Here is a 23,776-nt window from a genome sequence, read left to right on the forward strand (position 1 = left end):
AATTACTCCCCCCCTCCTCCTCCCCGGGCTGCGATTGGCTCTGATGTGATGTAGCAGAGAAAGAGATGCTGCAGGAAGAGCATCCCTTCTGCATCCTTCCACTCCCCCCCCCCCCCAGCTCCATCCTGGCACTTGCTGGGTGGATTTTGTCCTGGCACGTGATTGCATCCTCCCCCCTTTTTGCCTGGCTTCCTTCCCCCGTCCTGTGGAGTGGAAATGGTACAGTCCTTTCTCCAGCAGACTGGTAGCTCGGTGGATGTTGCTGGAACGTAAGAGCATCAGCACAGGCTGGCTTGACTGCAGCGAGCAAACCTATCACCAGGCGGGCACAAGAGAGGCAAGAGGCGTTCTCTCTCTGCTGCTCCTAGAGCTCTGCACAAGGGTTGGTGCCCAGCTGTCGGTGTCCCAAGCAGGAGAGCGTCATCCGTGAGGCACGATGACCCAAGGGAAGGTAGGTCGGGACCCAAACACCAGGCTAACCTTTCTACCCCCAAACTTTGCAAAGGGGGAATGGGACTCTTTCGGCCCACGGAATAAAGATCGTAGCGTTGAGATGGAGCCGAGACCTGGGCGTCCTTGCACTGCCCTGCTGCATCGTGCATGAGTCGGGGGCCTATAACAGAAGGGATCCGGCAGGGAAATGGAGTGGAGGGTTATATCACCGGGAGGTTATAGGGTGAGTGTCCCGATACAGTCTGTATTTGTGCATAGCCCCATGGTATCCTGCCCGTGCCGAGTTGAGATCCATCCTGGCGCTTTGTGAAGGTTATTTTTTCTGTACCACCAGCAGGTTGGCTAAAAAGGAGAAGGTATAACTCCTCGTCCCCTGGCATGTAATTAATGGAATGGGGGTGGGGGGAAGGGGGTTGTGCTTTCCCACCCACCCACCCCTCCGTCGAGAAATCAGTTGCCATGGCAATGCAGCATCCTCTGGTTACCACATATATATATAATCTTGGATACTTCTGGGCTGCAGGATTCTCTCTGGCTGAGTTTTAGTTCTGAGCCCACACGGACATGATGTGCTGTCACTGTATGTACCAGATCAGTGGCTGCCTAGATGTAGATGGTGGCCAGCTACCCCGCTGTCTGTGCTGCAGCCCCATATGAGCTGGTTACATAACCCCCGGCCGATATGTATCCAGAGGTTACATAACCAGCAAGAGGTCTGTCCTGGGACAGCGAGATATGTTTTCTTTCTGGGTCACTATGGCAAGGATGCTCCTTGATTGGCAGGGGGAGAGTCAGAGCCAGTATTCTGCATGTGGTCGGTACCACATGCTCTCTCTGATGGGATGCAGTGGGAGTCTGAATACAGGAGAGGGTAGATGCTGGGGTGGGTACCAGCTCCTTAGACAAGAAATCATTGCATGAAAAGACCATTTTGCAAGGACTCTGTTCCTCTTCCTCACCTTCCGTGGGCTTTTCCCCCATTTGAATGAGGTCATCTCATCCTGGCTCATGTGGCGTTGATGCAATGTCTGCCATTGGTTGATGAGGGACAGTTGTCATCTCTGATCGGTTTATACTGGTTTTGCCGGCTGGCGATTGGTTCTTGTTGTGCTGTGACGGATTTATAGTGGCTTTTTCTAGCCAATGATTGGCATTGGTTGAGTTCACCTGTCCTGTCATTGGTGCGGTCTGAGTTGAGATTGCCAGTGACTGGTGCACGTTGAGATGACACAACCAGTGATTGGTTGATATTGGGTTTATCTAGTTGTTGGCTGGTGCATATGGAGCAAGCTTAGCCTGCGATTGGTGCGTAGTGAGCTGGCGTAGTCTTTGAGTGGTGTTTGTGGATACAAAGCAAACTGTGGGGCTGGCATGTAATGGGCTGGTACCATCTGTAGCTGCTTTGCCCTGTATTGTGCTCATTGTCTCTCTCTATACAGGTACATATCCTCTCTATGTGGGTACATTTTTGGCTCTTTAATAATTTTGGGATTGTTTATGAGCCCAAGCCTTCTTCCCTTAAAGTCAATGACAAGCTATCGTTGATTTCAATTATCATATTCAAGGATATTATTTCAGCAACTAGGATGGCGAAAGATTTCTTTTAAAAATAATAGCAATCATACTCATAATAATACCTACTTATATAGCACTTTTCAATCCCAGATTTCAGAAGGCTTTGTGAACTCGGTGAGTACCATTATCCCTGTTTACAGATGGGGAAACTCAAGCACACAGAGGGGATGTGACTTGCCCAAGGTCACCCAGCAGGTCAGAGCTAAAAATAGACCTGCCTTCTCCTGGGTTCCAGCCCAGTGCTCTGTCTGCTAGGCTAGAATGCTTCCTATGCTGGGCCACGTCAGGGGTGGTGCAGGAATATTTAATCCTGACCCAGCACAGAAGTTATAGGCTTGATGCAGGAATTACTAGGTGCAATTCTCTAGCCCAGGCAATGCGGGAGGTCAGAACGGATGAACATAATGGTTCTCTCTGGCCTTCAAATCTATTATTTAAATGGTAGTTTCAAAGAAACTGCTGATGAAAGTGGATCTGCTTCATGTCCAATTGTATGGGCCCCATTTGGGAACAGAAACAGAAAGTTCCTGGAGTGCTGGCTTAGAGACTGATGACAGTGGACAAAAAACACCTAAGGGCTGATCTACAAATATATTTAAGGTGCCTAACTCCCATTGAAAGTCACTTTTGAAAATCCCACAAGGTAGCTATCTGCATCTTTAGGTGTCTAAATGCCTTTGTCAAGTCTGGCCCTAGGTGACTTTCAATAGGACGTAGGTTCCTAAATTACTGAGATGTTTCTGAAAATTTTACTCAGTGTAAAGTATGGAGGCTACAATTTTCAAAACTGTCAAGTAGAGCTGGTTGATTTTTTCTTGTCTAAACCTTTTCCTTGTGGAGGGGAGGGAGGATATTTTTTTTTTTTGCCCAAATGAAATTTTTCATGGGTAAAATGTTTGGGTTTTAGTAAAAAATAAAAAGGGGGTGGTGGTGATGGGAATGGTGGTTTCTTTTTCTTTGTCGAAAAAGTGAACTTTTTTGTAGGAAATGCAGGGAAAAAAATCAATTAAAAAAAATGTCCCGTGGTCATTAATTCACATTTGGCATCCAGCACTAGTGCCTAGTGATTTTAGGTGCCCTAAGGCAGTGAGACTCAGACTGAGGCTTGGGAGCCACAAGTGGCTCTTTAATGTGTCTCCTGCGGCTCTTTCCAGCACATGATATTAAAATACTGTGTGATTTAATTATTAACCAATCTAAGTTATTAACCAATCAGGATGCTTTTACTATGTTATTAACCAATTGTAGTTGATAAAATAATAATACGTGGTCAGTCATTTAGCTGTGAGAATAATAAATATATATTGTATACGAAGCAATGAATTCACACGACTATGGCTCTTTTGGGTAATGTTGATTGCTAATTTGGCTCCTGAACCCCTGAGGCCTGATTATCACTGCTCTAAGGGTTCTGATGGACAGAAGACTTTCCCTCAGTCATTTCCACTGGCTGTGCCTCCTCTCACGCTCCGTTGCTTATAATTTATTATCCTCTGTCTCCTCCCCAACTGATTTATGTTTTTTTCCTCTCCTCCTTTCCTCTCTTTCTATCCCTGGTTTGCCCTTTCTTCCCTCCATTTCTCTTCTCCCGCTCCCCTCTTCTCTCCTTATATGTCCCTCGTTGGCCCTCTCTTCTCCTCCATTTTGGCCTCTCCCACTCCATATCTGTCCCTCATTGGCTCTCTCTCCTCCTCCATTTTGACCTCCTTCCACCTTCTCTTGGGATGGGGCCTGGCGTGAGGTTCTGTTCACCCTCCACTTTCCAACCCTGAATGTTACTGAGTGTACCGGACTGAATTCACCCAAAGGCAAGATCCAAAACCCATTGAAGCCGATGGGTGTATTTCCAATGACGTTGATGAGCTTTGGATTAGGCCCAAACCACAGATGAGTTGCCATCTGTGATGTGTCAGCTGATGGTTCCAGCTGTGAGGTTGTTCTTATTCCCTGTCATTCTGTTGTGGCTATTTTAATCCTGATTTCTCTTTGCCACACAGCTCTCTGTGAATAACAAGCCTCCTAACTCCGAGGGACAGCAGGGACAGGGAGAAAAGAAGGACAATGCAACCGCCCCCTCGGCACCCCCGACGTACGAGGAAGCAACTTCAGGGGAAAGGATGAAAACGGAGGCATTCTCCCCTCCACCGTCTGTGCCCCTCCACCCCAGCTGGGCTTATGTGGATCCCAGTGAGTACTCGCTTGCCCTGCATTGCTGTGAAATTCACTCGGCCAGTTTATTGTCCCTGTTTTACTGATGAGTGAAGCTGAGGTGCAGAGACTTGGCCAAGATCACAGAGCAAGTCAGTGGCAGAGCCAGAAATAGAATCCGGGAGTCCTGAACCCCAGGCCTCTGCTCGAATCAGTAGACTCTACTCCGTCTCAGAGCAGGGGATAGAAACTAAGAGTCCTGATTGCCACTCCCCTGCTCTAACCACTAGACCCTACTGCAGGGGTAGCCAGCCAGTGGCTCCGGAGCCAGATGCGGCTCTTCAGCGGTTAATATCCGGCTCCTTGTCTGGGCCCCGACTCCGGGGCTGGAGCTACAGGCGTCAACTTTCCAGTGTGCCGGGGGGTGCTCACCGCTCAACCCCTGGCTCTGCCACAGGCCCTGCCCCCACTCCACCCCTTCCCACGCCCTCCCCTGAGCCGGCCGTGCCCTCGCTCCTCCCCGCTCCTCCCCAGAGCCTCCTGCACGCCACAAAACAGCTGATCGGGAGGTGCGGGGAGGGAGGGGGAGGCGCGGATCGGCAGGGCTACGGGTGGCGGCTGGGAGTGGGGGTGGGGGCTGCTGCTGACGTGTTACTGTGGCTCTTTGGCAATGTACATTGGTCAATTCTGGCTCTTTCTCAAGCTCAGGTTGGCCACCCCTGCCCTACCCCCTCTCAGAGTGGGGGACAGAACTGGAGTCCTGACTGTACAGCCCCTGGTAGGGCTGATTTCTTTAGTAAGCGAATAGCTGGTTGTGTTATAGTGAATCTCGGGTCTTGTCTTTGGTGGCTGCATCTGACTCCTGGCTTGTTTGGGTTGAATTTCCAGGGGTGTGTGTGTGTATGGGGATTATTTCTGTTACATCCTGTAACTGCATCAGTAGGGCTCCGATGACAGTAAAGGTGCGTCCATGGAGACTTCCTGCTGCAGGGAAGCACAGGGCTACTAAGTCGCTGGGCTGTTTATCTGGAGCTCCCTGGTGACACTTGCACCTTGACTGCCTCTGAATCTTTCTCCCTCATCCCCTTCTGCCTCGGTGAACATGTCCGTAACAGAGAGGCGATAAATAACCTGTAATTGCGAGTTACAAGGTTATAAATACACTGGGGGATTGCTTTGATCTATCGACTCCAGACCCATGCAGTTTATGAGCCTGGCAGGATTCCCACGCTGCAGCTGTGTGCCCGGTTGTATGTGCCATCATATGGAGTCCCCCCCACATAGCCTCTCCCTGGCAGCTCCCTTGCTGGCCACCACTTTCCTATTATTCCAGGTCCCTTTCCTCTTTCTCTGATCTCTCTGACCCCAGCCTGGCTGCAAGCTGGGGGATCCTATCCCCGGGCTGTGTGTGTGTGTGACATTGCATTGTGTTGCATTGACAGGTACTGTGTGACGTACGAAGTACCTAGAGGCAAACCTAAAGGCACTGAGCAGCGCACAAAGATGAGGCTTGGTTTATTTTGGCGTGGCAGGCCAAACATTACCTGCCCTGCCCTTGAATAGGCAAGAGCACTGGGTTCCCCTTATTAGCAGAGTGGCCAGATCCTGAGGCTCTCACACAGGTTAAATTCTCATTGACTTTGAGTGTTTGCCTTGGTAAGCAGTGAGTTAATGGGCAAAGCAGGGAAAGAAGTGGCAGCATCTGGGAAGCAAGGAGGGAACAGCACGGGCTCCGGCTTGTACTTTCCCCTGAGGGTGCTCAACACCCACTCCGCCCCAGGTCCCGCCCCCACTCCACCCCTTCCTCCAGGTCCCCACCCCTGCCCTGCCTCTTCTCACCCCCGCTCCACCCTGGCCCCAGCCCACCTCTTCTCCACCTCTTCCTGCCCCCTCCCCCGAGAGAGCCCCCTCCCCGCTCCTCCCCCTCCCTCCCAGCACCTCTTGCACATTGCGGAAGAGCTGATCACGGCAGGCAGGAGGTGCTGGGAGGGAGGCGGGGGAAGTTGATCTGTGGGGCGGCTGGTGGATGGGAGGTGCTGCGGGGGTGGGAGTGAGCTGGTTGCCAGTGGGTGCTGGACCACCCGTGGAGTTGGCGCCTATGGTGAGCAGGCTTAAATGGCAGGATGGCCTCGTGCAGGGGTGGTAAATTATTTTTTTGTCGAGGTCCAAATTTCTTGGTCAGGGTATAGTCAAGGTCCAGGCTCCAGAGAAAATAATAATAAAAAAAATAACAATAATGATAACAAGTAAATAAAAAGTTTTCCGGGTCTGTTCAAAAGTGTCTGGTGGTCCAGATTTGACCCGCAGTCTGCCTACCCCTGGCCTAGTGTTTAGGGTGTGAGCTAAGGATCTGGGTCAAGTCCCTGCTCTGCAACAGCCTTCCTGGGTGACCTTGAGCAAGTCGCTGAGCCTGTCCGTGCCTCAGTTTCCCATCTGTACATTGGAGCTCATATAGCACCCTCTGGAGCGGTGTTGGGAAGATAAATGCATTATAGATGGCGAGAGGGGATTTGATAGCAGCCTTCAACTACCTGAAGGGGCGTTCCAAAGAGGATGCAGCTCGGCTATTCTCAGTGGTGACAGATGACAGAACAAGGAGCAATGGTCTCAAGTTGCAGTGGGGGAGATCTAGGTTGGATATCAGGAAACACTATTTCACTAGGAGGGTGGTGAAGCACTGGAATGGGTTCCCTAGGGAGGTGGTAGAATCTCCTTCCTTAGAGGTTTTTAAGGCCCGGCTTGACAAAGCCCTGGCTGGGATGATTTAGTTGGGGTTGGTCCTGCTTTGAGCAGGGGATTGGGACTAGATGACCTCTTGAGGTCTCTTCCAACCCTAATCTTCTATGATTCTACGAGGAGTTCAGATTGCAGGGTAAGAGGAGCTGTATGAGGACCATTGGGAGGTGAGCTTGCAAGCCTGGATGACAGGGCAGGTGGCAGTGAGGGAAAGAAGGAGGAGAGGAGAAGCTCTTTGGGGAGATATGAAGCTGTGGTGCTTGACACTCTTGTGTGATGGCTGTGGCCAACCCAGCAGAGACAGAACAGGGCTAACCAGGTGAGTCTGTATAGCCTGAGCTGGCAGCTGTAACAGACTCATGTCCTCTCTGGCATGGAGGCGGGGGTGGGCGGGCAGAGCCGGCGCTAGGCATAAGCAGACTAAGCAATTGCTGAGGGCCCTGAGCAACTCAAGGGGGGACCCCATCTGCTTTTTTATGTCTTGCGTGTGGGGCCTCCCTCGAGAATATTCCTGCTTAGGGCTCCCAGTGGGCGAGCACTGCCTCTGGAACCGGGGGCAGGGCACACGTTGACAAGGGGGTTTAAACCTTTGGAACTCACTGTCACAGGGGGTATCCTTGAGACCGGGATTCTAAAATAATAGACCATTCATAACATGTGCACAACATAAGAGAATTACAAGGGTAACAGCACTTCAGGCCGCAGAGCATATGACAACAGCTGTTCTTGAGGGCTCCCTGTGGACCACATGGCATTGCACAAGAGGCTCCGTGCAAAGTGGTGTTTTTCACCTTCCCATGATGCCATGGGCACTAAGCCCACTGGTGGGAGCTGGGATACAGACTAGACAATTAATTGATCTTTAAATATTCATGGTAAATAGGCCCAATGGCCTGTGATAGGATGTTAGAGGGGGTGGGATCTGAGTTACTACAGAGAATTCTTTCCTGGGTATCTGGTTGGTGAATCTTGCCCACATGCTCAGGGTTCAGCTGATCGCCATATTTGGGGTCAGGAAGGAATTTTTCTCCAGAGCAGATTGGAAGAGGCCCTGGGGGTTTTTAGCCTTCCTCTGTAGCATGGGGCACGGGTCACTGGCTGGAGGATTCTCTGCGCCTTGAGGTCTTTAAACCATGATTTGAGGACTTCAATAGCTCAGACATAGGTGAGAGGTTTATTGCAGGAGTTGGTGGGTGAGATTCTGTGGCTTGTGTTGTGCAGGAGGTCAGACTAGACATTCATAATGGTCCCTTCTCACCTTAATATCTATGAATCTAGATGGTTGACTGGGTTTGGCAAATCCAATCCCTGAGCTTGCTGTGAGTGACATTGGAGGTGCATTGTGTAGCATAGGCTGGTGCTAAGACGTGGTACGTTGGATTATGGAGGGCTGAGTTGAATTTACCCACACCCTGGGTCTGAGGCCGAGAACAGAAGAGTTACTGGACTTCCAGCAGCGAGGACTGCAGGCTGAGGCATTTGGGAGACAGGGACTCAGGATCCTGGGTTCTATTTCTGGCTATGCCAAATGTTCCCCGTGTGACTTTGAGCAAGATATTTAGGCACCTACGCCCCTCTCTGTGCTTCAGTGTCCTCATTTGTAACCTCCAGATGTTGACACCTGCCTGCAACACGAGGGGACTGTGGAGCTAAATTCGGAATTGCTTGTAAAGATCATGGAGAGCTTTGAATCATAGAATCATAGAATCATAGAATATCAGGGTTGGAAGGGACCCCTGAAGGTCATCTAGTCCAACCCCCTGCTCGAAGCAGGACCAATTCCCAGTTAAATCATCCCAGCCAGGGCTTTGTCAAGCCTGACCTTAAAAACCTCTAAGGAAGGAGATTCTACCACCTCCCTAGGTAACGCATTCCAGTGTTTCACCACCCTCTTAGTGAAAAAGTTTTTCCTAATATCCAATCTAAACCTCCCCCACTGCAGCTTGAGACCATTACTCCTCGTTCTGTCATCTGCTACCATTGAGAACAGTCTAGAGCCATCCTCTTTGGAACCCCCTTTCAGGTAGTTGAAAGCAGCTATCAAATCCCCCCTCATTCTTCTCTTCTGCAGGCTAAACAATCCCAGCTTCCTCAGCCTCTCCTCATAAGTCATGTGTTCTAGACCCCTAATCATTTTTGTTGCCCTTCGCTGGACTCTCTCCAATTTATCCACATCCTTCTTGTAGTGTGGGGCCCAAAACTGGACACAGTACTCCAGATGAGGCCTCACCAATGTCGAATAGAGGGGAACGATCACGTCCCTCGATCTGCTCGCTATGCCCCTACTTATACATCCCAAAATGCCATTGGCCTTCTTGGCAACAAGGGCACACTGCTGACTCATATCCAGCTTCTCGTCCACTGTCACCCCTAGGTCCTTTTCCGCAGAACTGCTGCTAGCCATTCGGTCCCTAGTCTGTAGCGGTGCATTGGATTCTTCCATCCTAAGTGCAGGACCCTGCACTTATCCTTATTGAACCTCATCAGATTTCTTTTGGCCCAATCCTCCAATTTGTCTAGGTCCTTCTGTATCCTATCCCTCCCCTCCAGCGTATCTACCACTCCTCCCAGTTTAGTATCATCCGCAAATTTGCTGAGAGTGCAATCCACACCATCCTCCAGATCATTTATGAAGATATTGAACAAAACCGGCCCCAGGACCGACCCTTGGGGCACTCCACTTGATACCGGCTGCCAACTAGACATGGAGCCATTGATCACTACCCGTTGAGCCCGACAATCTAGCCAGCTTTCTACCCACCTTATAGTGCATTCATCCAGCCCATACTTCCTTAACTTGCTGACAAGAATACTGTGGGAGACCGTGTCAAAAGCTTTGCTAAAGTCAAGAAACAATACATCCACTGCTTTCCCTTCATCCACAGAACCAGTAATCTCATCATAAAAGGCGATTAGATTAGTCAGGCATGACCTTCCCTTGGTGAATCCATGCTGGCTGTTCCTGATCACTTTCCTCTCATGCAAGTGCATCAGGATTGATACTTTGAGGACCTGCTCCATGATTTTTCCAGGGACTGAGGTGAGGCTGACTGGCCTGTAGTTCCCAGGATCCTCCTTCTTCCCTTTTTTAAAGATTGGCACTACATTAGCCTTTTTCCAGTCATCCGGGACTTCCCCGGTTCGCCACGAGTTTTCAAAGATAATGGCCAATGGCTCTGCAATCACAGCCGCCAATTCCTTCAGCACTCTCGGATGCAACTCGTCCGGCCCCATGGACTTGTGCACGTCCAGCTTTTCTAAATAGTCCCTAACCACCTCTATCTCCACAGAGGGCTGGCCATCTCTTCCCCATTTTGTGATGCCCAGCGCAGCAGTCTGGGAGCTGACCTTGTTAGTGAAAACAGAGGCAAAAAAAGCATTGAGTACATTAGCTTTTTCCACATCCTCTGTCACTAGGTTGCCTCCCTCATTCAGTAAGGGGCCCACACTTTCCTTGGCTTTCTTCTTGTTGCCAACATACCTGAAGAAACCCTTCTTGTTACTCTTAACATCTCTCGCTAGCTGCAGCTCCAGGTGCGATTTGGCCCTCCTGATTTCATTCCTACATGCCCGAGCAATATTTTTATACTCTTCCCTGGTCATATGTCCAACCTTCCACTTCTTGTAAGCTTCTTTGGGTGGGCCGGGCTAGGGAGATGCAATATGGCCTTGGTAATCTCTTGGTAAACACTTCCTTCTCAGTGCCAGCGACTCTCTCCATTTCCCTGGGAGGTGCTAGAGAGGTGCAGTATGCTCTTAATCTCTTGGTAAACACTTCCTTCTCAGCACCAGCCCCTCTCACCAGCTACAAGATTTTTGTCATCTGTCCACACCGTGATTATTATCAACAGTGCCATCGGCTTCCAGTCAACTCACTTATCGTATTTACATCTCAGTGAATTATGTGAGATTGATCAGCCTCTGGCATTCATGGTACTTCTCTATCATCATTGTCTCTGTATGTGCCTGCCTGCCTATGTATCTGTCTAATTATGGTATTTCTCACTCTGTCTACCTGATCTGATGTACAGTATAGGATGGACTAATGGTTTGAGCACAGAGCTGGGAGCCAGAGATGACTGAATTCTAAACTTGACTTGTAGGCCTGTTCTGTGCCTCAGTTTCCCCATTTCGGTTATCCCTGACCCTCTCTCACTAGATGGCATTGCCTAGTGGCTAGAACACTGGACTGAGACTCAGGATGCCCAGGGTCTATTCCTGGCTCTGCCACTGGTCGGCTGGGTGACTCAAACAAGTCACTTCCCCTCCCTCAGTTTCCTCATCTGTAAAATGGGGATAATGATACTGACCTCCTTTACAAAGTGCTTTGAGATCTAGTGATGATAAGAGCTAAGGATTATTATTCTGCAACAGCATCACTGGTTGCCACGGCTACTGTTACATCACCTCCTGCCCCCTACTGTCAACTCAGTCATCCAGATAGTCCCATGTATCTGAGGATTTCCCTGCTCTTAACCTTCCCATACATCAGGGGTGACATTTGCTGCAGGCCTGGCTCATGTGCACTAAACCTCAGTGATGATCCACGAGGCAGGTTTGGTTTTAGAATCATAGAAGAATCATAGAATCATAGAATATCAGGGTTGGAAGAGACCTCAGGAGGTCATCTAGTCCAACCCCCTGCTCAAAGCAGGACCATCCCCAACTAAATCATCCCAGCCAGGGCTTTGTCAAGCCGGGCCTTAAAAATCTCTAAGGATGGAGATTCCACCACCTCCCTCGGTAACCCATTCCAGTGCTTCACCCCCCTCCTAGTGAAATAGTCTTCCCTGTTTGGGTGTCCTTATAGGCAAAAAGGGCCTCTTAATGAAGAGCTCTCCACGCAGGTGGTTTCGGAAAAGGTGTAGAAGGCAGTAAGGGACCTGGGTTCTCTCTGATCTCCATGACTGTGGGCGAGTCAGTCAGCCTCCCTGTGTGTAACTCACACCAGGGGCAGGGCAGAGGCCCTCCTTGAAAAAGCCGTCTGTGCCTCTGGGATGAAGTTATCTCCAGGGAAATGGGCTGTCACAAGAAGTGAGGGAGGCACCTGTTAATCTCAGGCCATTAGACAGCGCCAGGGGATTCCAGAGCTAGTTTAGCAGAGTGCTGTGGGTGACAGGGCAGATGCATCCATGTGGGAGTATTTAACATTCAGTGAAAGGTGAGGCTTCCGGCCATGGCTGGAAAGTAAGGGTATAATCTGAGGCCTCAGGGTAGCTATTAAAGATCCCATGACATAGTTCACCCCGTGTCTTGGCCACACTTCCAGTTTGGATAACTGGATTCCACTTCTATAAATTCACCCCAGAAACAGGATTCTGCTCCGCCTCTTGTTTGCTGTTCAAGAGCTGCTGCCCCCCCCGCCCCGGACACGTTTGAAACTTTCTTTTGATTTCATTAAAAACCAGTTCAAAAGCACGAAAAATGTTTTGACTGGATCGAGACAAACCAGTTTGTTGGATACAAACACATTTTTTCTTTTCACTTTTCGACTTGCCGAACTTTTTCAAAAAAGGCTCGTTTTCTGTCCGCCCGGACACATTTCCCCGCTCCTCCCCCGACTTTTCAATCCATTCGTCCCCCCCGTCCCCCGTTGTCTACCCCCAAGCCGCAGGATACAGCCCGACGGTCAGGTCCTGGAGCAGCCTTCAAGTGGACCATTGATCTCCTGGCGTGGCAGAACTCGTCTGGCCTCAGTGGCCATTGCAGCCAGTGTTCCGAGGTTAACGGCTCTTCAGCTGAGTTTGTTGAACCAGAACGGGGACACACTTTTTCTTTTCTATTTTTGAGTTGTGGCTTCGTTAATCAACAGCTGCTTTTTTTTTTTTTTTTTTTTTTTTTTTTTTTATTACAGTGGATTGTGACCGTTTATGTTGTCACATTCGGCAACTCCCAAACTGCTCACTTAACAGACTTAAAACTTTCCATGCTCAAAGGGGAGGAAGGGGAAGGTTTCCAGAAAGGTATTCCCTTTCTAACAGTTACAGACCACGGAGAATACAGGGCCCAGTGCTCAGCTCATCAAAGGCCATTTTATGCCTCTCCGGCAATGTAAAGTGGACTCACAGTGGGTTTAAACTACCCCCTGAGAATCTGCTTTTGTGGAGGGCTTCGCCAGCTTAGGAGGTGGGTAGGGAGCTTGGCCAGAGGACACTATGCTGTGACAATTATCTCTTTTTCAGAGCCTATAGGGAGCCATGAGAGGTTAGGGTAGCCCAAAGGCTGCTCTAATATATACTGAGACTGGGCAGAGCCCTGCACAGTCCCAGAATACAGAGTGCAATGGTGGCCTAATGCCCTCTCGCCATGCCCGAGTTCAGGTAAAGATAATTGGGTGGGCAGTGTTCTCCAGGGCTCCCATCTGCGGAGTGGGTCACTGTATGACGTAAGCATTTCTGCTCCAGGACTCCCTCCGTGGGCTGAGGCACAAGGGTGTATGGGGCCATTTCTTCTTCTGTGGGACCCCCACCCAAATGTGGTACAAGAGAAGGTGACCTGGGGCTCATCCTTGGGGAGCATGAGGAGTTGCCTCGCTCGGCTTTGAGATCCCCATCCCCACAACACACAGCAGCTGAAATGTCTCCCAGTAGCCAGTTTGTCCAACGTCCTGTTGAAGGGACTCTTTCCTTCTGCTGAACGAAAGATGCCAGGCAGGCCGGTCATGTCCCACAGCTCCTGGTTGGCACCTGATTTCTCTGCCTCGGGGTGCGTTACAAGGGAGAGGGAAGTCAAGCTCCGGAAGGCGACCGGTGGCTCTGCATTAAGTCCTGCCCGCCCACACCCTAGCATATGCAGTTGTTGCAGGGGGGCATGCTACTGTTCCGATCCTTTCGGGCCAGGGCAGGGCAGCTCCCAGGAGATCTGCGCCTTTAGTTCTCCTCCTCTGCAGAGTGGCCCTTAACACTGTTGGAGCGTGGACAGCAAAACGCTTGTGCCTCTCAGCTAGGAGCTCCTGGGGAAGAGTCTTTTTTTCTCTTGCCCTTTCCTTCGGTCTTGATTTGTGTCTCAGGCCAGACATGGACTGAGGTAGGATCTGAGCTCAGGCAGGATTGGGAGGCAGTGGATAATTCGGAGTCAAAGCCACAGGAAGATGTCCTTGATATGGTTGGCTGGGTAGGAAGATCAAGGGCTCAGGAAGACAGGGTCTAAGCTGGGATGCCTAGCAGAAGTATCTCCCTAGGCTGGCGGTCCAATGTGTGTAGGAAACCTTGAGGTTTGTGTGTGTGTGGGGGGTAATCCAGGCCTGCTATAAACTTTAATCCACCCCTGGTTTCAGACAACACCCCAGTGCCCCCTGGGGAAGAGGCAGGGCACAGTTGGGGTGAGGAGCAAAGCTGGGAGGTGTCATCTGATGTGCCTTTCTCTTTCCAGGTGCCAGCCCAAACTACGGCAGTGGAGGGTACCCAGGGGACACGGAGCTACTCACGACCTTCAACTGGGATGACAGAAATGTGCGCAGAGTGTTCGTCAGAAAGGTACCACCTGGGACAGCCTCCCAAGCTTATGTAGGGATGCGCCAAACCCTGGCTGAAGCTAATGGGCCCCAAGAGGAGGCGGGGAGGCGGCGGGGGAGAATGAAGTAAGACACAGCTCCACGGTCCCTGCCAGCGCAATGATGCGCTAGCCTGGTGCAGGGCTTGGATGGCTCAGGCTGGTGAGACCCAGTGAGCGCCGTGCTGCAGGGCCTTAATGCTAATGTCAATCGGGGCACGTTCAGATCTGCGTCTGAGCTGCCTGGCTCAGGCCCACCTCTGCCCACTGTGGAGGGTGAGCCCCGAATGGTTAATTAACGGTGTCCTGTTGGATCCATACCGCAGGGCCGTCTCCATCACGCGTTTGGAACACATGTTCTTCAGGAGTATTAGGGCAGCAAAATGGTTCCTGGGCCAGATGGCGTCAATCAGCATAGCTCCATTGAAGTCAATGGATCTGACCCCCAACTGGGGTAAATCCGTGGAGCTCCAGTGAAGTCAATGGGGCCAGATCCCCAGCTGGTGTAAATTGGTGTCGCTCCATTGAAAGCAATGGGCCAGATTGCCAGTCGGTGTAAATCACACAGCCCAATTGATGTCAATGGAGCCACGTACATCACCTGAGGAGCTGACCGAGGATTTCCATCAGCGGAGGCTCCAGCCTCCTTCCATAGGGGAGCATGGGGGCGGAGTCTGCCTCTAGCCAGGCGTGACTGTTGACCCGCACTGACAAGATGCTGTGGTTTCTCGTTTCAGGTCTATGCCATTCTTATGCTCCAGCTGTCTGTCACAGTCAGCATTGTGGCTCTCTTCACCTTCTGGTAGGTTTCTGAGTTAGCAACAATCCTCAGCTCTGACGTCTTACTTGTGCACATCGGTATCTTTTCCTTGGGTATCGGTCACTCAGGTCCTTGAGTAGCTTTCACTTGGTCATTATCAGTTACTTGGCTACCTGGATAACTTTCCCTTGAGTGCTGTCCGTCACTCAGGTACCTGGAAATCTTTTCCATGGGTATTAACTGGCATTGATACCCGTGTATCATTTTATTGAGCGTTATCTGTCACTCTGATACCTGGATATTTTTCCCTTGAGCATTGTCAAGTCAGCCCCAGATATGCGGGTATCTTTCCCTTGGGGAGTAGCTTATCTATACTCAAGTAAGCAGGTCTCAGGCTCCCTGTAGCTCGGATAACTTAGTGTTTTGGGTGCGCATAGATCAAATTACATTTAGATCCCATACTAGATCACCGTCACTTGGAAAAGTTCAGCAACTTGACTGTGAAGTGATTGCTGTTCCGTGTCCCGTGAATGACCCCCCCACACTTTTCTTTCTCTTTCTCCTGCAGTGAGCCAGTCAAAGGTTATGTCCAGTCAAACCCAGCCTGGTACTGGGCTTCCTAGTAAGTATCTAATGCCTTTTCCCATTCAGAAATGGTAGAGCCGATTGTGTATGGCTGAGTTTATTTGGAGGCATTTTTAGAGCCTGCTGCTGCATCTGAACACCTACCCCACGTGCAGGAGAGGAAATTCACCTTTGAGACGAGAACAAACATGAGCTTGTGAAAAACAAGAAGTGTACACAGGAAACCTCAAAGTAACCTTAGCTGGAGTATTTGCTGCTGTGCTGAGATGAGTGCAAACAAAACACTTAACGCTATCAAATGTACTGCAGGGCACTTTAAACAAAATATTGTTAGGTCCCACCAGGCAGCCAGTTTTGAAATATCACCGGTGTTGCTGAATTCAGTAGAAGCCAGAGCTGAGAGGATTTTCCAAGCTGCAGGGTGAAATGTTCAAAAGCGCCCAAGTGGCTTAGAAGCCTGACTCCCATTGACTTGAGGTCCTAAGTCACTTAGGCACCATAGACAAGTTTACTCATAATCTATCACTTTTTAAATTGATGAGAAAGACCAGGTGGCAAAATTCCACTGTGCCTTCACAAACAGGAGGTCAGACTAGATCAGAGGTGGGCAAACTATGGCCCGCGGGCCACATCCGGCCTGCGGGACCGTCCTGCCCAGCCTTTGAGCTCCTGGATGGGGAGGTTCATCCCCGGCCCCTCCCCTGCAGTCCCATGTCCTCACTGCTATTTTTAGTGAGCCAGTTAGGTCAAGCTAGTGTGGGTATGTCTACATTAGCTGCAAAATCACATCCCTGGCCGCTTACATGTGCTTTGCCTGTTGCCATATTGGGGCCAGATCCTCAGTTGGTGTAAATGGAAGTCAAAGATGCACAGATTTACACCAGCTGAGGTCTATCTTTCTGTCAGCCATTAAAGAATGCAACAAGTATAAAGGAGGAACGGAAAAGTACGTATGAGTCTGGATTGGAATGCACTGGATTCAAGCTCAGATCCCACCCACGGCGCATGCTGACCAGTCATCCGGCCTGAATAATCATGGAGAATGTATCTTTTTAGCTGAGCCCCGAGGTGTTAAAAATATTTGCCCATGTAGCATTTCCTGTGTCCTCTGCAAGGTTAGTGTCTGCATGCTGGCAGTTAATTAAGCAGGTGGAGTGTGAGATGCAAATGGCCATTAACAGGCCACGCTGAACCTGTTTCTTGTTAGTTCACACCCAAAACCCAGAGGTGAGAAACTAGCTTAGAGAAAGTTGGAGAAAGACCCAAAATAGCAGCAGAAGGAGGAAGCTGGTGATGATGCAGTGTTCATGCCCTTAAAGGATAACATGTTCTCCTTAGCACTGGGAGCAAGGTTTGGTAGATCTGAGAGAGCCCCTTTTGAGAAGTGTGGATTCAGATCCTGTTCCAGATCTGAGCTTCTAATTAGGACCCATACTTTTGATCAAGGCAGGTTCCCCAGATATCTCTCCAGCTGCCTTTCCATCTCCTGGCCTCCTCATTTGTCCATATTCTTCCCTCGCAATTCAGGGAACATACCTGACGCCAGTCAGTGTTCTTTTGCAACCCCTACTTTGGGGAAAGGATCCTGGATCATGGAACTTCTGTCTTTCCTTTCCTTTCCTTTCCTTTCCTTTCCTTTCCTTTCCTTTCCTTTCCTTTCCTCCACTCTACTTATCTATTCTTTCTTTTCTTCCTTCCTTCCTTCCATCCACCCACACATCATGTCTCTCCGCTATCCATTCTATTGATCCTGTTGCTTTATTTATTCCCTCTGGGTCTGATTCCCATATATACTAAGATCCCGTTACACCGCTCTGGCGGTGGAAAGGGGCCTTACGGTGGTGTGATTGTAAAGTCCACCCTCTTAAAGGTCCGTTCATACTGCCAGAGAGGCAGAATGAGGCCTGAGGGTAATGAGAATCAGGCCCTCTCTCTCTCTCTCTCCCCCTCCCCCTCTGTCTGTGGGAAGCCTCCTTCCACTCTTCCATGATTATTCCAGTCCCCAGCACTTTCTGTGGCTTCTTCCTGCAGGACCAGACCACAGATCTATCAATGGTGCATTTATCAAAGACTGTGAGGTTTGCCTCCCCGTTCACGTTCCTTATTTATTAGACACATGAGCGGCCAGTTTTCTGATTACCATCAATGCCTTTGGAACCTGCCTTCTCACCTACCGCTGGGTTGCCTGAGGCACTAGGGGTTATCGGTTTATCGTTACAGGATAGCTGTCGACCCTGTGGAAAAACACAGGGCCGTGTGATGCTCTGGGGAGGGATGGAGGATCCTTTTGTTGCTGGGAGAGGGTCAACTCTCTGGAGGTGGTCAATTCTGGAGATGGTCAACCTCTGGAGGTGATCAGCTCTGGAGACGGTCAACTCTCTGGAGATGGTCAGCTCTGGAGATGGTCAACTCTCTGGCAATTTGGCTGCTTGGTTTGTGGACCAGTTTAAAAGGTTTTGGGCTCTGTGCGGTATTCTCCCCTCAGATTCCTTTTCTTGTTGAATTTATTATTATTATTATTATTATTATTACTTATTTATGTATTATTGTAAAGGAAGGAGAGTCTGGTGGTTGGGGCACTAACTTGGGATTCAGGAGACTTGGGGCTGAGTTCTTGCCCTGCTACAGACTTCCTGTGTGACCTTGAGCATGTCACATAGGCCTAGATCCTCAAAGGTATTTAAGTGCCTAACACTAGGTGCCCAACTATACCTCTGAGGATTTGGGCCTTCCTCCCTCTGAGTCCCAGTTCCCCTTCTGTGAAATGGGGGTTTATAGCACGGTTCTGCCTCAGAGGAGTGTTGCACTTGGAGACTAGGGCAATGGATGTCATACAAATACCGTAGGGTATGTCTACACTGCAAAAAAAACCCCGCCAGTGCTGAGTCTCAGAGCCTAAGTCAACTGACTCAGGCTCGCCCTCCGGGACTAAAATAGCAATATAGACATTCAGGCTCAGGCTGGAGCCTGGACTCTAAGCCCCACCCCTCTTGCTGGGTTTCAGAGCCTGGGCTCCAGCCCAAGCAGGGATGGTCACACTGCTCTGTTGAGCCCCGTAGCAGAAGTCGAGTCAGCTGACCTGGGTTCTGAGACGTGCTGCCGTGGCGCTCTTTCTGCAGTGTAGACGTACCCTAAGAATAGGCCTTAAACCTCCTCCTTTCTCCAATCTGGATCTGGATGGTAAAGCCATTTCCCAGGGTGTTCTAAGGGAGTTCGGCTGTATAGCACCCTGGTGCGTCAGCAGCAAAACGCAGCAGGAACAATCAAGCCCGAGAGCGCTCCCTCTCCCATGTTAACCGCATTCAACATCAGGTTCTTCCTCCGTCACCCATCCTGTGTGTCTCTCTTCTTTCTCACAGTGCAGTGTTCTTTGTGACATACTTGATCCTGGCTTGCTGCTCCGGACCCAGGTAAAATACTTCCTTCTGCTTTAAACAACCCAACGAACTGACGTACTGGTGCTTTCCTATCACGGCTCCAATCCCGTATGTTCCTGACTCATGGGCTGCAGCACAAGCCAAAGTTGTATCTCCGAGCAGACGCAGCCCAGATTCTGCACTGTCTGTAGCAGAGGTGTTGCAGGCATGTCTGAGTGCGGCGGTATAGCAGGGGTAATGCAGTTATGTCTCCTTGCCAGAGATTCACGGGGGCCACGTGCTCCTAGCCAGCAGACATGATGCAGCTGTGAGCTGGTGCACGGAGCAGTTGTGCGTTGGCGCATGGCGTGGTTGTGTGCTGACACACGGGGCAGTTGCAAGTCGCTGGGTCAGAGCTGCAACTTGGGAGGAAAAGTCAAAGTTGGATTGTGACTGTAATAGCAGAGGTGATGCTGTTGCATCTCGGTGATGCACCGCCATAGATGCTGTTTATTATTATACGGTGAAAACGCTGCCGTCTTGTCCCAGAGCTGGGGATTCCTGGTTGCTTCGCTGTAATAAAGCGGATCCATCTGTGTTGCAACGTAGCAGTCCCCTGGGCGCAGCGCTATAGTTACCCAGCAGAATTAACGTCCCGTTGCCTCACCGGCATGTGCTGCACGTCTAATTAATTATGTAATTCGTGTTATGCAACCCCTTATGCAATGCCTTTAAACCACTCTGTTCTTTGGATAGTGTTGCTGACTGGCTCTTTTCACCTCACTTGCAGGAGGTACTTTCCATGGAACCTGATCCTCTTGAGTATCTTTGTAAGTAGCGTACCTGCACGGTAACTGACCTGCCCTTTTGGAGTGTCGTCAATTTCACAGAGATTAAGGCCTCCAGAAGGGACCATTAGGATCATCTTGTTCACACAGGCTGTAGAGATTGGCCCAGTAATTGCTACCTTAAACTCAATCCCTGCTGGTAGAACTAGATAAATTGAGATGGGGGGGGGGGGGGGGGCTCTGTAAAAAAAATAAATAAATAAAATTTAGGAGGAGGCTGGCCCAGTGGGGCAGAGGGGTATCTGGGTCCCATGCAGCCATGTGGAACTATGAAAGCATCATTCTTAGCCCTACGCATTGGGATGTACCCTCTTAAACCCCGCTTAGAAGGTTAGCATCCATCATCCAGAAACAGTCTCCATTAGGGCACCTGTTAAAGAGGTTTCGCTGCCTTCTTGACCACGCTGGCTGCCACGACTGGAGGAACTGAAAGACGTCTGCAATAAATGGGTGCCTGTCTCTGGACGGAGCCGAGCATCTGTCCGTAGTAAGCAAATGCAGCTTGCAGCGCCGCCGTAGCTGAGGGGGCGGATGGGGAGCAAAATGGGGCCAGATTCAGGAATGCCAGTTTCATCTTGGTTCCCAGCCTGTGGGATTGCAGCACCGACCCATCGCAGCTGCCAACTCCGGTTTCTGGGTCGGAATAGCTTCTGCTGCCCCTCCGTGACTCCTAAGTGGTCCACATAACTAGGGTTGCCGACACGGTCATATTTAAAAACTGGACACTCCAGCAGGAGTGCCGGAACCTCCCTTGCCCCCCTTTTCCTCCTGAGGCCCCACCCCTGCCCCACCTCTTCCCCCCCAAAGCCCTGTCCTTGCCCCAGCTCTTCCCCTGAGGCCCCACCCTCGTCCACTCCTCTTCCCCCTTCCCCCAGTCACTCGCTGCTTTTCCCTTCCCACCCACCCCTTCCCGGGTCAGGAGGGACTTGCCTGCAGAGTCGGGGCTGGGAGCTGCAGCCACCCAACGAAGGCAGGAGGCAGCCCTGGATGAATAGGGGCTGGAGCGGGTGGTGACCCGGTGTCTCTCCACCTCTTCTACGTGCAGTAACCGGACTGTGGGTGTCCAGTCAATAGATCTGACCGGACACTGTAAGGTCCCCTTTTCAACCTGACTTTCCAGTTGAAAACCAGGCAACCGGCCGACCTACAAGTAGCCTCACCACTGGGATAGGCCTGGACGAAGCCTACAGCCTTAGTGGCCAAGGGAACTGGAAAGCCTTCTGCAAGACCACCATTCTGCCTTCACCCCCCTGCCTCCATGAAGGACAATTATGGGACATCTCTGAGTAATTATTCATGGAGTAACTAAGTGCGTCTCCTAGTACTAACGGTTTCTCTTTCTCCCCCCCATCCCTAGACTCTCTCCATGTCCTATCTCACTGGAATGCTCTCCAGGTAGGTCAATCCGTTAGGCATCAGATTTCTTTTCCTTATTTTGGCTCCACGTCCCAGCTCTTCCCTGCAGCCCTCTGCCTTGGCTTCCCACGTTAAAATGATCTGAGCGACACCGGCCCTTTGTTCCTTTCTGAGCTGCTAACATAGCCAAGCAAAACCTGACCCTTCCTTTGACACCAGCTGCGACCTCCGGAGGAAGCCGGTGTGAACTCCATATGTTTTGGCAACAGCTGGCTGTGGGGAAGCTCAGATCAACTCCAGCCCCAAAGAGAGCCCGCCTGCCACCACGCGTCGTTGCAGCGGCATTGGCTTTTGGGGAGTCCACTGCCACTCCTGTTGCGGCATCTCCAAGCAGGAGGTGCTGTCAGGAGAGGGGTGGGAATGCTGGCTCAGGGCTCTGCCATTCCCATCCTCTCCCAGCCGCTGTGTAGGGAGCAGAAGAAGTGTCTCTGGGACAGTCCCACCTCTCTTAGTGCAAAGCACAGAAGGACTATTAACAGATCCAGGCTCCTGCTAGAACAAAGAGGGATCGAGGGAAGCAAATTGCAGGCTCAAGGCTGGCCATGCCAGCAGTTTTCTTCCATCTATAGCAGAAGGAGAATCCACACATCAGTCATTTCTCAGTCTTTTCCATATCTATCTAGCCAGGAACCCCCACTGTTTATGCAAAAAGAACAGGAGGACTTGTGGCACCTTAGAGACTAACCAATTTATTTGAGCATAAGCTTTCGTGGGCGACCGCCCACTTCATCGGATGCATAGAGTGGAACATATAGTAAGAAGATATATATTTATATATACATAGAGACAACATGAAAAGGTGGAAGTAGCCATACCAACTGTAAGAGGCTAATTAATTAAGTTGAGCTATTTTCAGCAGGAGAAAAAAAACTTTTGTAGTGAGACTCAAGATGGCCCATTTAGATAGTTGACAAGAAGGTGTGAGGACACTTAACATCCATGCTCAAATAAATTGGTTAGTCTCTAAGGTGCCACTAGTACTCCTTTTCTTTTTGCGAATACAGACTGACATGGCTGCTACTCTGAAACCTGTCAATATGTGTAATGACCCAGTCACTGTTTATGGGAAGAGCAGGGTAATCTCAACCCCTGGTGCTTGTTTGCCTGACCCTAGCACCCTTGCTTTATCTGCACACCTCTGCTAAGCCCCCCGGGAGCTCCTAATTAGCTCTCTCCTTCCATCCATTTGTGGGATCTAATTAGAAATGGGGTTTCTGTGTTCCTTTTGCAGCTATTACAACACCACGTCAGTTCTCTTGTGCCTAGGGATCACAGCCTTGGTGTGTCTTTCCGTCACCATCTTCAGCTTCCAGACCAAGGTGAGCCTATCCCAGCCTGTTGGGCAGGGGATGCATCTCAGAGTGGGGAGGGAGATCTCGGTAGGGAAAGAGGAGCTGACATTCATGCAGCAAATGGTTTGGCCAGGAAGTATGGATCTGGGAAAGCGGCTAAAGGCCATGGGGGTGTACAGGAGGGAATGTCTGACAGGGATGGGGGTTGTAGTATGGGTCCTGGGGGGTCTTGGATTTTGGGTGCAGTGGGATGACAATGCTGAGGTGCATAAGGATTGGATATAGGTGGGGAACTGTATAATAATTATAGGATTTGGAGTTATAAGGTCCAGAGTGTGATGGGTGCTAGGCTACAGGATTTGGGGTGTAGGTGGGGTATGTTGAGTCCTGGGCTATAAGGTTAAGGGTACAGGATTTGCGGTAGGATGAGTGCTGGGCTATAAGAGAGGTTTTGGGGTATAGGTGTGGGTATGAAGGGTGCTGTGTATAGGTGGGGTCTGATGGGTGCTGGATAGGGGGCTTGGGGTTGAGACAGGGTCTGATGGGTGCTGGGTATGGAGTTTGGAGTCTGGGCGGGGTGGGATGGGTGCTGGGGATGGAGTTTGGGGTCTAGGTGAGGTCAATGGGTGCTGGGTACGGGATTTAGGGTATAGACAGGGTATGATGGGTGCCAGGTTTGGGGTGTAGGTGGGGTCGATGGGTGCTGGGTATGGGGTTTGGGATATAAGTGGGCTAGTGACTGACAGGGCGATGTGTGTGATGCTGGGTGAGTGGCTGGGCAGGGGGCATGAAGGAGCCAGCACCTCGTCGCTGAGTCCTGCCCTATCAGCCTGCACCTTGCCCACTGCCAGCGCCCCGAGCCAATCAAACCGACGGCCCCTTTTTACCTCCACAGTTTGACTTCACCTCCTGCCAAGGTGTCCTCTTCGTCATGCTCATGGTGCTGCTCTTCAGCGGGATCATCCTGGCCATTCTCCTCCCCTTCCAATACGTAAGTGACCTCTCCTCTCTGCGGACCCTAGGCCGCTCCCATGGTGCCTTCTCCGCAGGGAGGAGGTGCTTGCTGCTCAGCGTCAGATGAGGATGGCCCATGGTGCAAACCACGATGCAGCCTGA

The 23,776-nt window shown here is 50.6% G+C and overlaps 1 protein-coding gene across 1 annotated transcript in view; it reads left to right on the forward strand.

The window, feature by feature from the left end:
• The first annotated feature begins 436 nt into the window (after positions 1–436).
• The window catches only part of FAIM2 (Fas apoptotic inhibitory molecule 2), a 31,348-nt gene continuing 8,008 nt past the window's right edge, over positions 437–23,776 (forward strand). The window contains exons 1-10 of the mRNA XM_077838703.1: positions 437–451; positions 4,026–4,215; positions 14,284–14,387; positions 15,141–15,205; positions 15,732–15,785; positions 19,108–19,158; positions 19,895–19,934; positions 21,310–21,347; positions 22,600–22,687; positions 23,556–23,651. Coding sequence (XP_077694829.1) covers positions 437–451; positions 4,026–4,215; positions 14,284–14,387; positions 15,141–15,205; positions 15,732–15,785; positions 19,108–19,158; positions 19,895–19,934; positions 21,310–21,347; positions 22,600–22,687; positions 23,556–23,651 — 741 coding nt within the window. The remainder of the gene's footprint in view (positions 452–4,025; positions 4,216–14,283; positions 14,388–15,140; positions 15,206–15,731; positions 15,786–19,107; positions 19,159–19,894; positions 19,935–21,309; positions 21,348–22,599; positions 22,688–23,555; positions 23,652–23,776) is intronic.

Source organism: Eretmochelys imbricata, chromosome 20 (assembly GCF_965152235.1).
Source record: "Eretmochelys imbricata isolate rEreImb1 chromosome 20, rEreImb1.hap1, whole genome shotgun sequence".
Lineage (NCBI taxonomy): Eukaryota > Metazoa > Chordata > Testudines > Cheloniidae > Eretmochelys > Eretmochelys imbricata.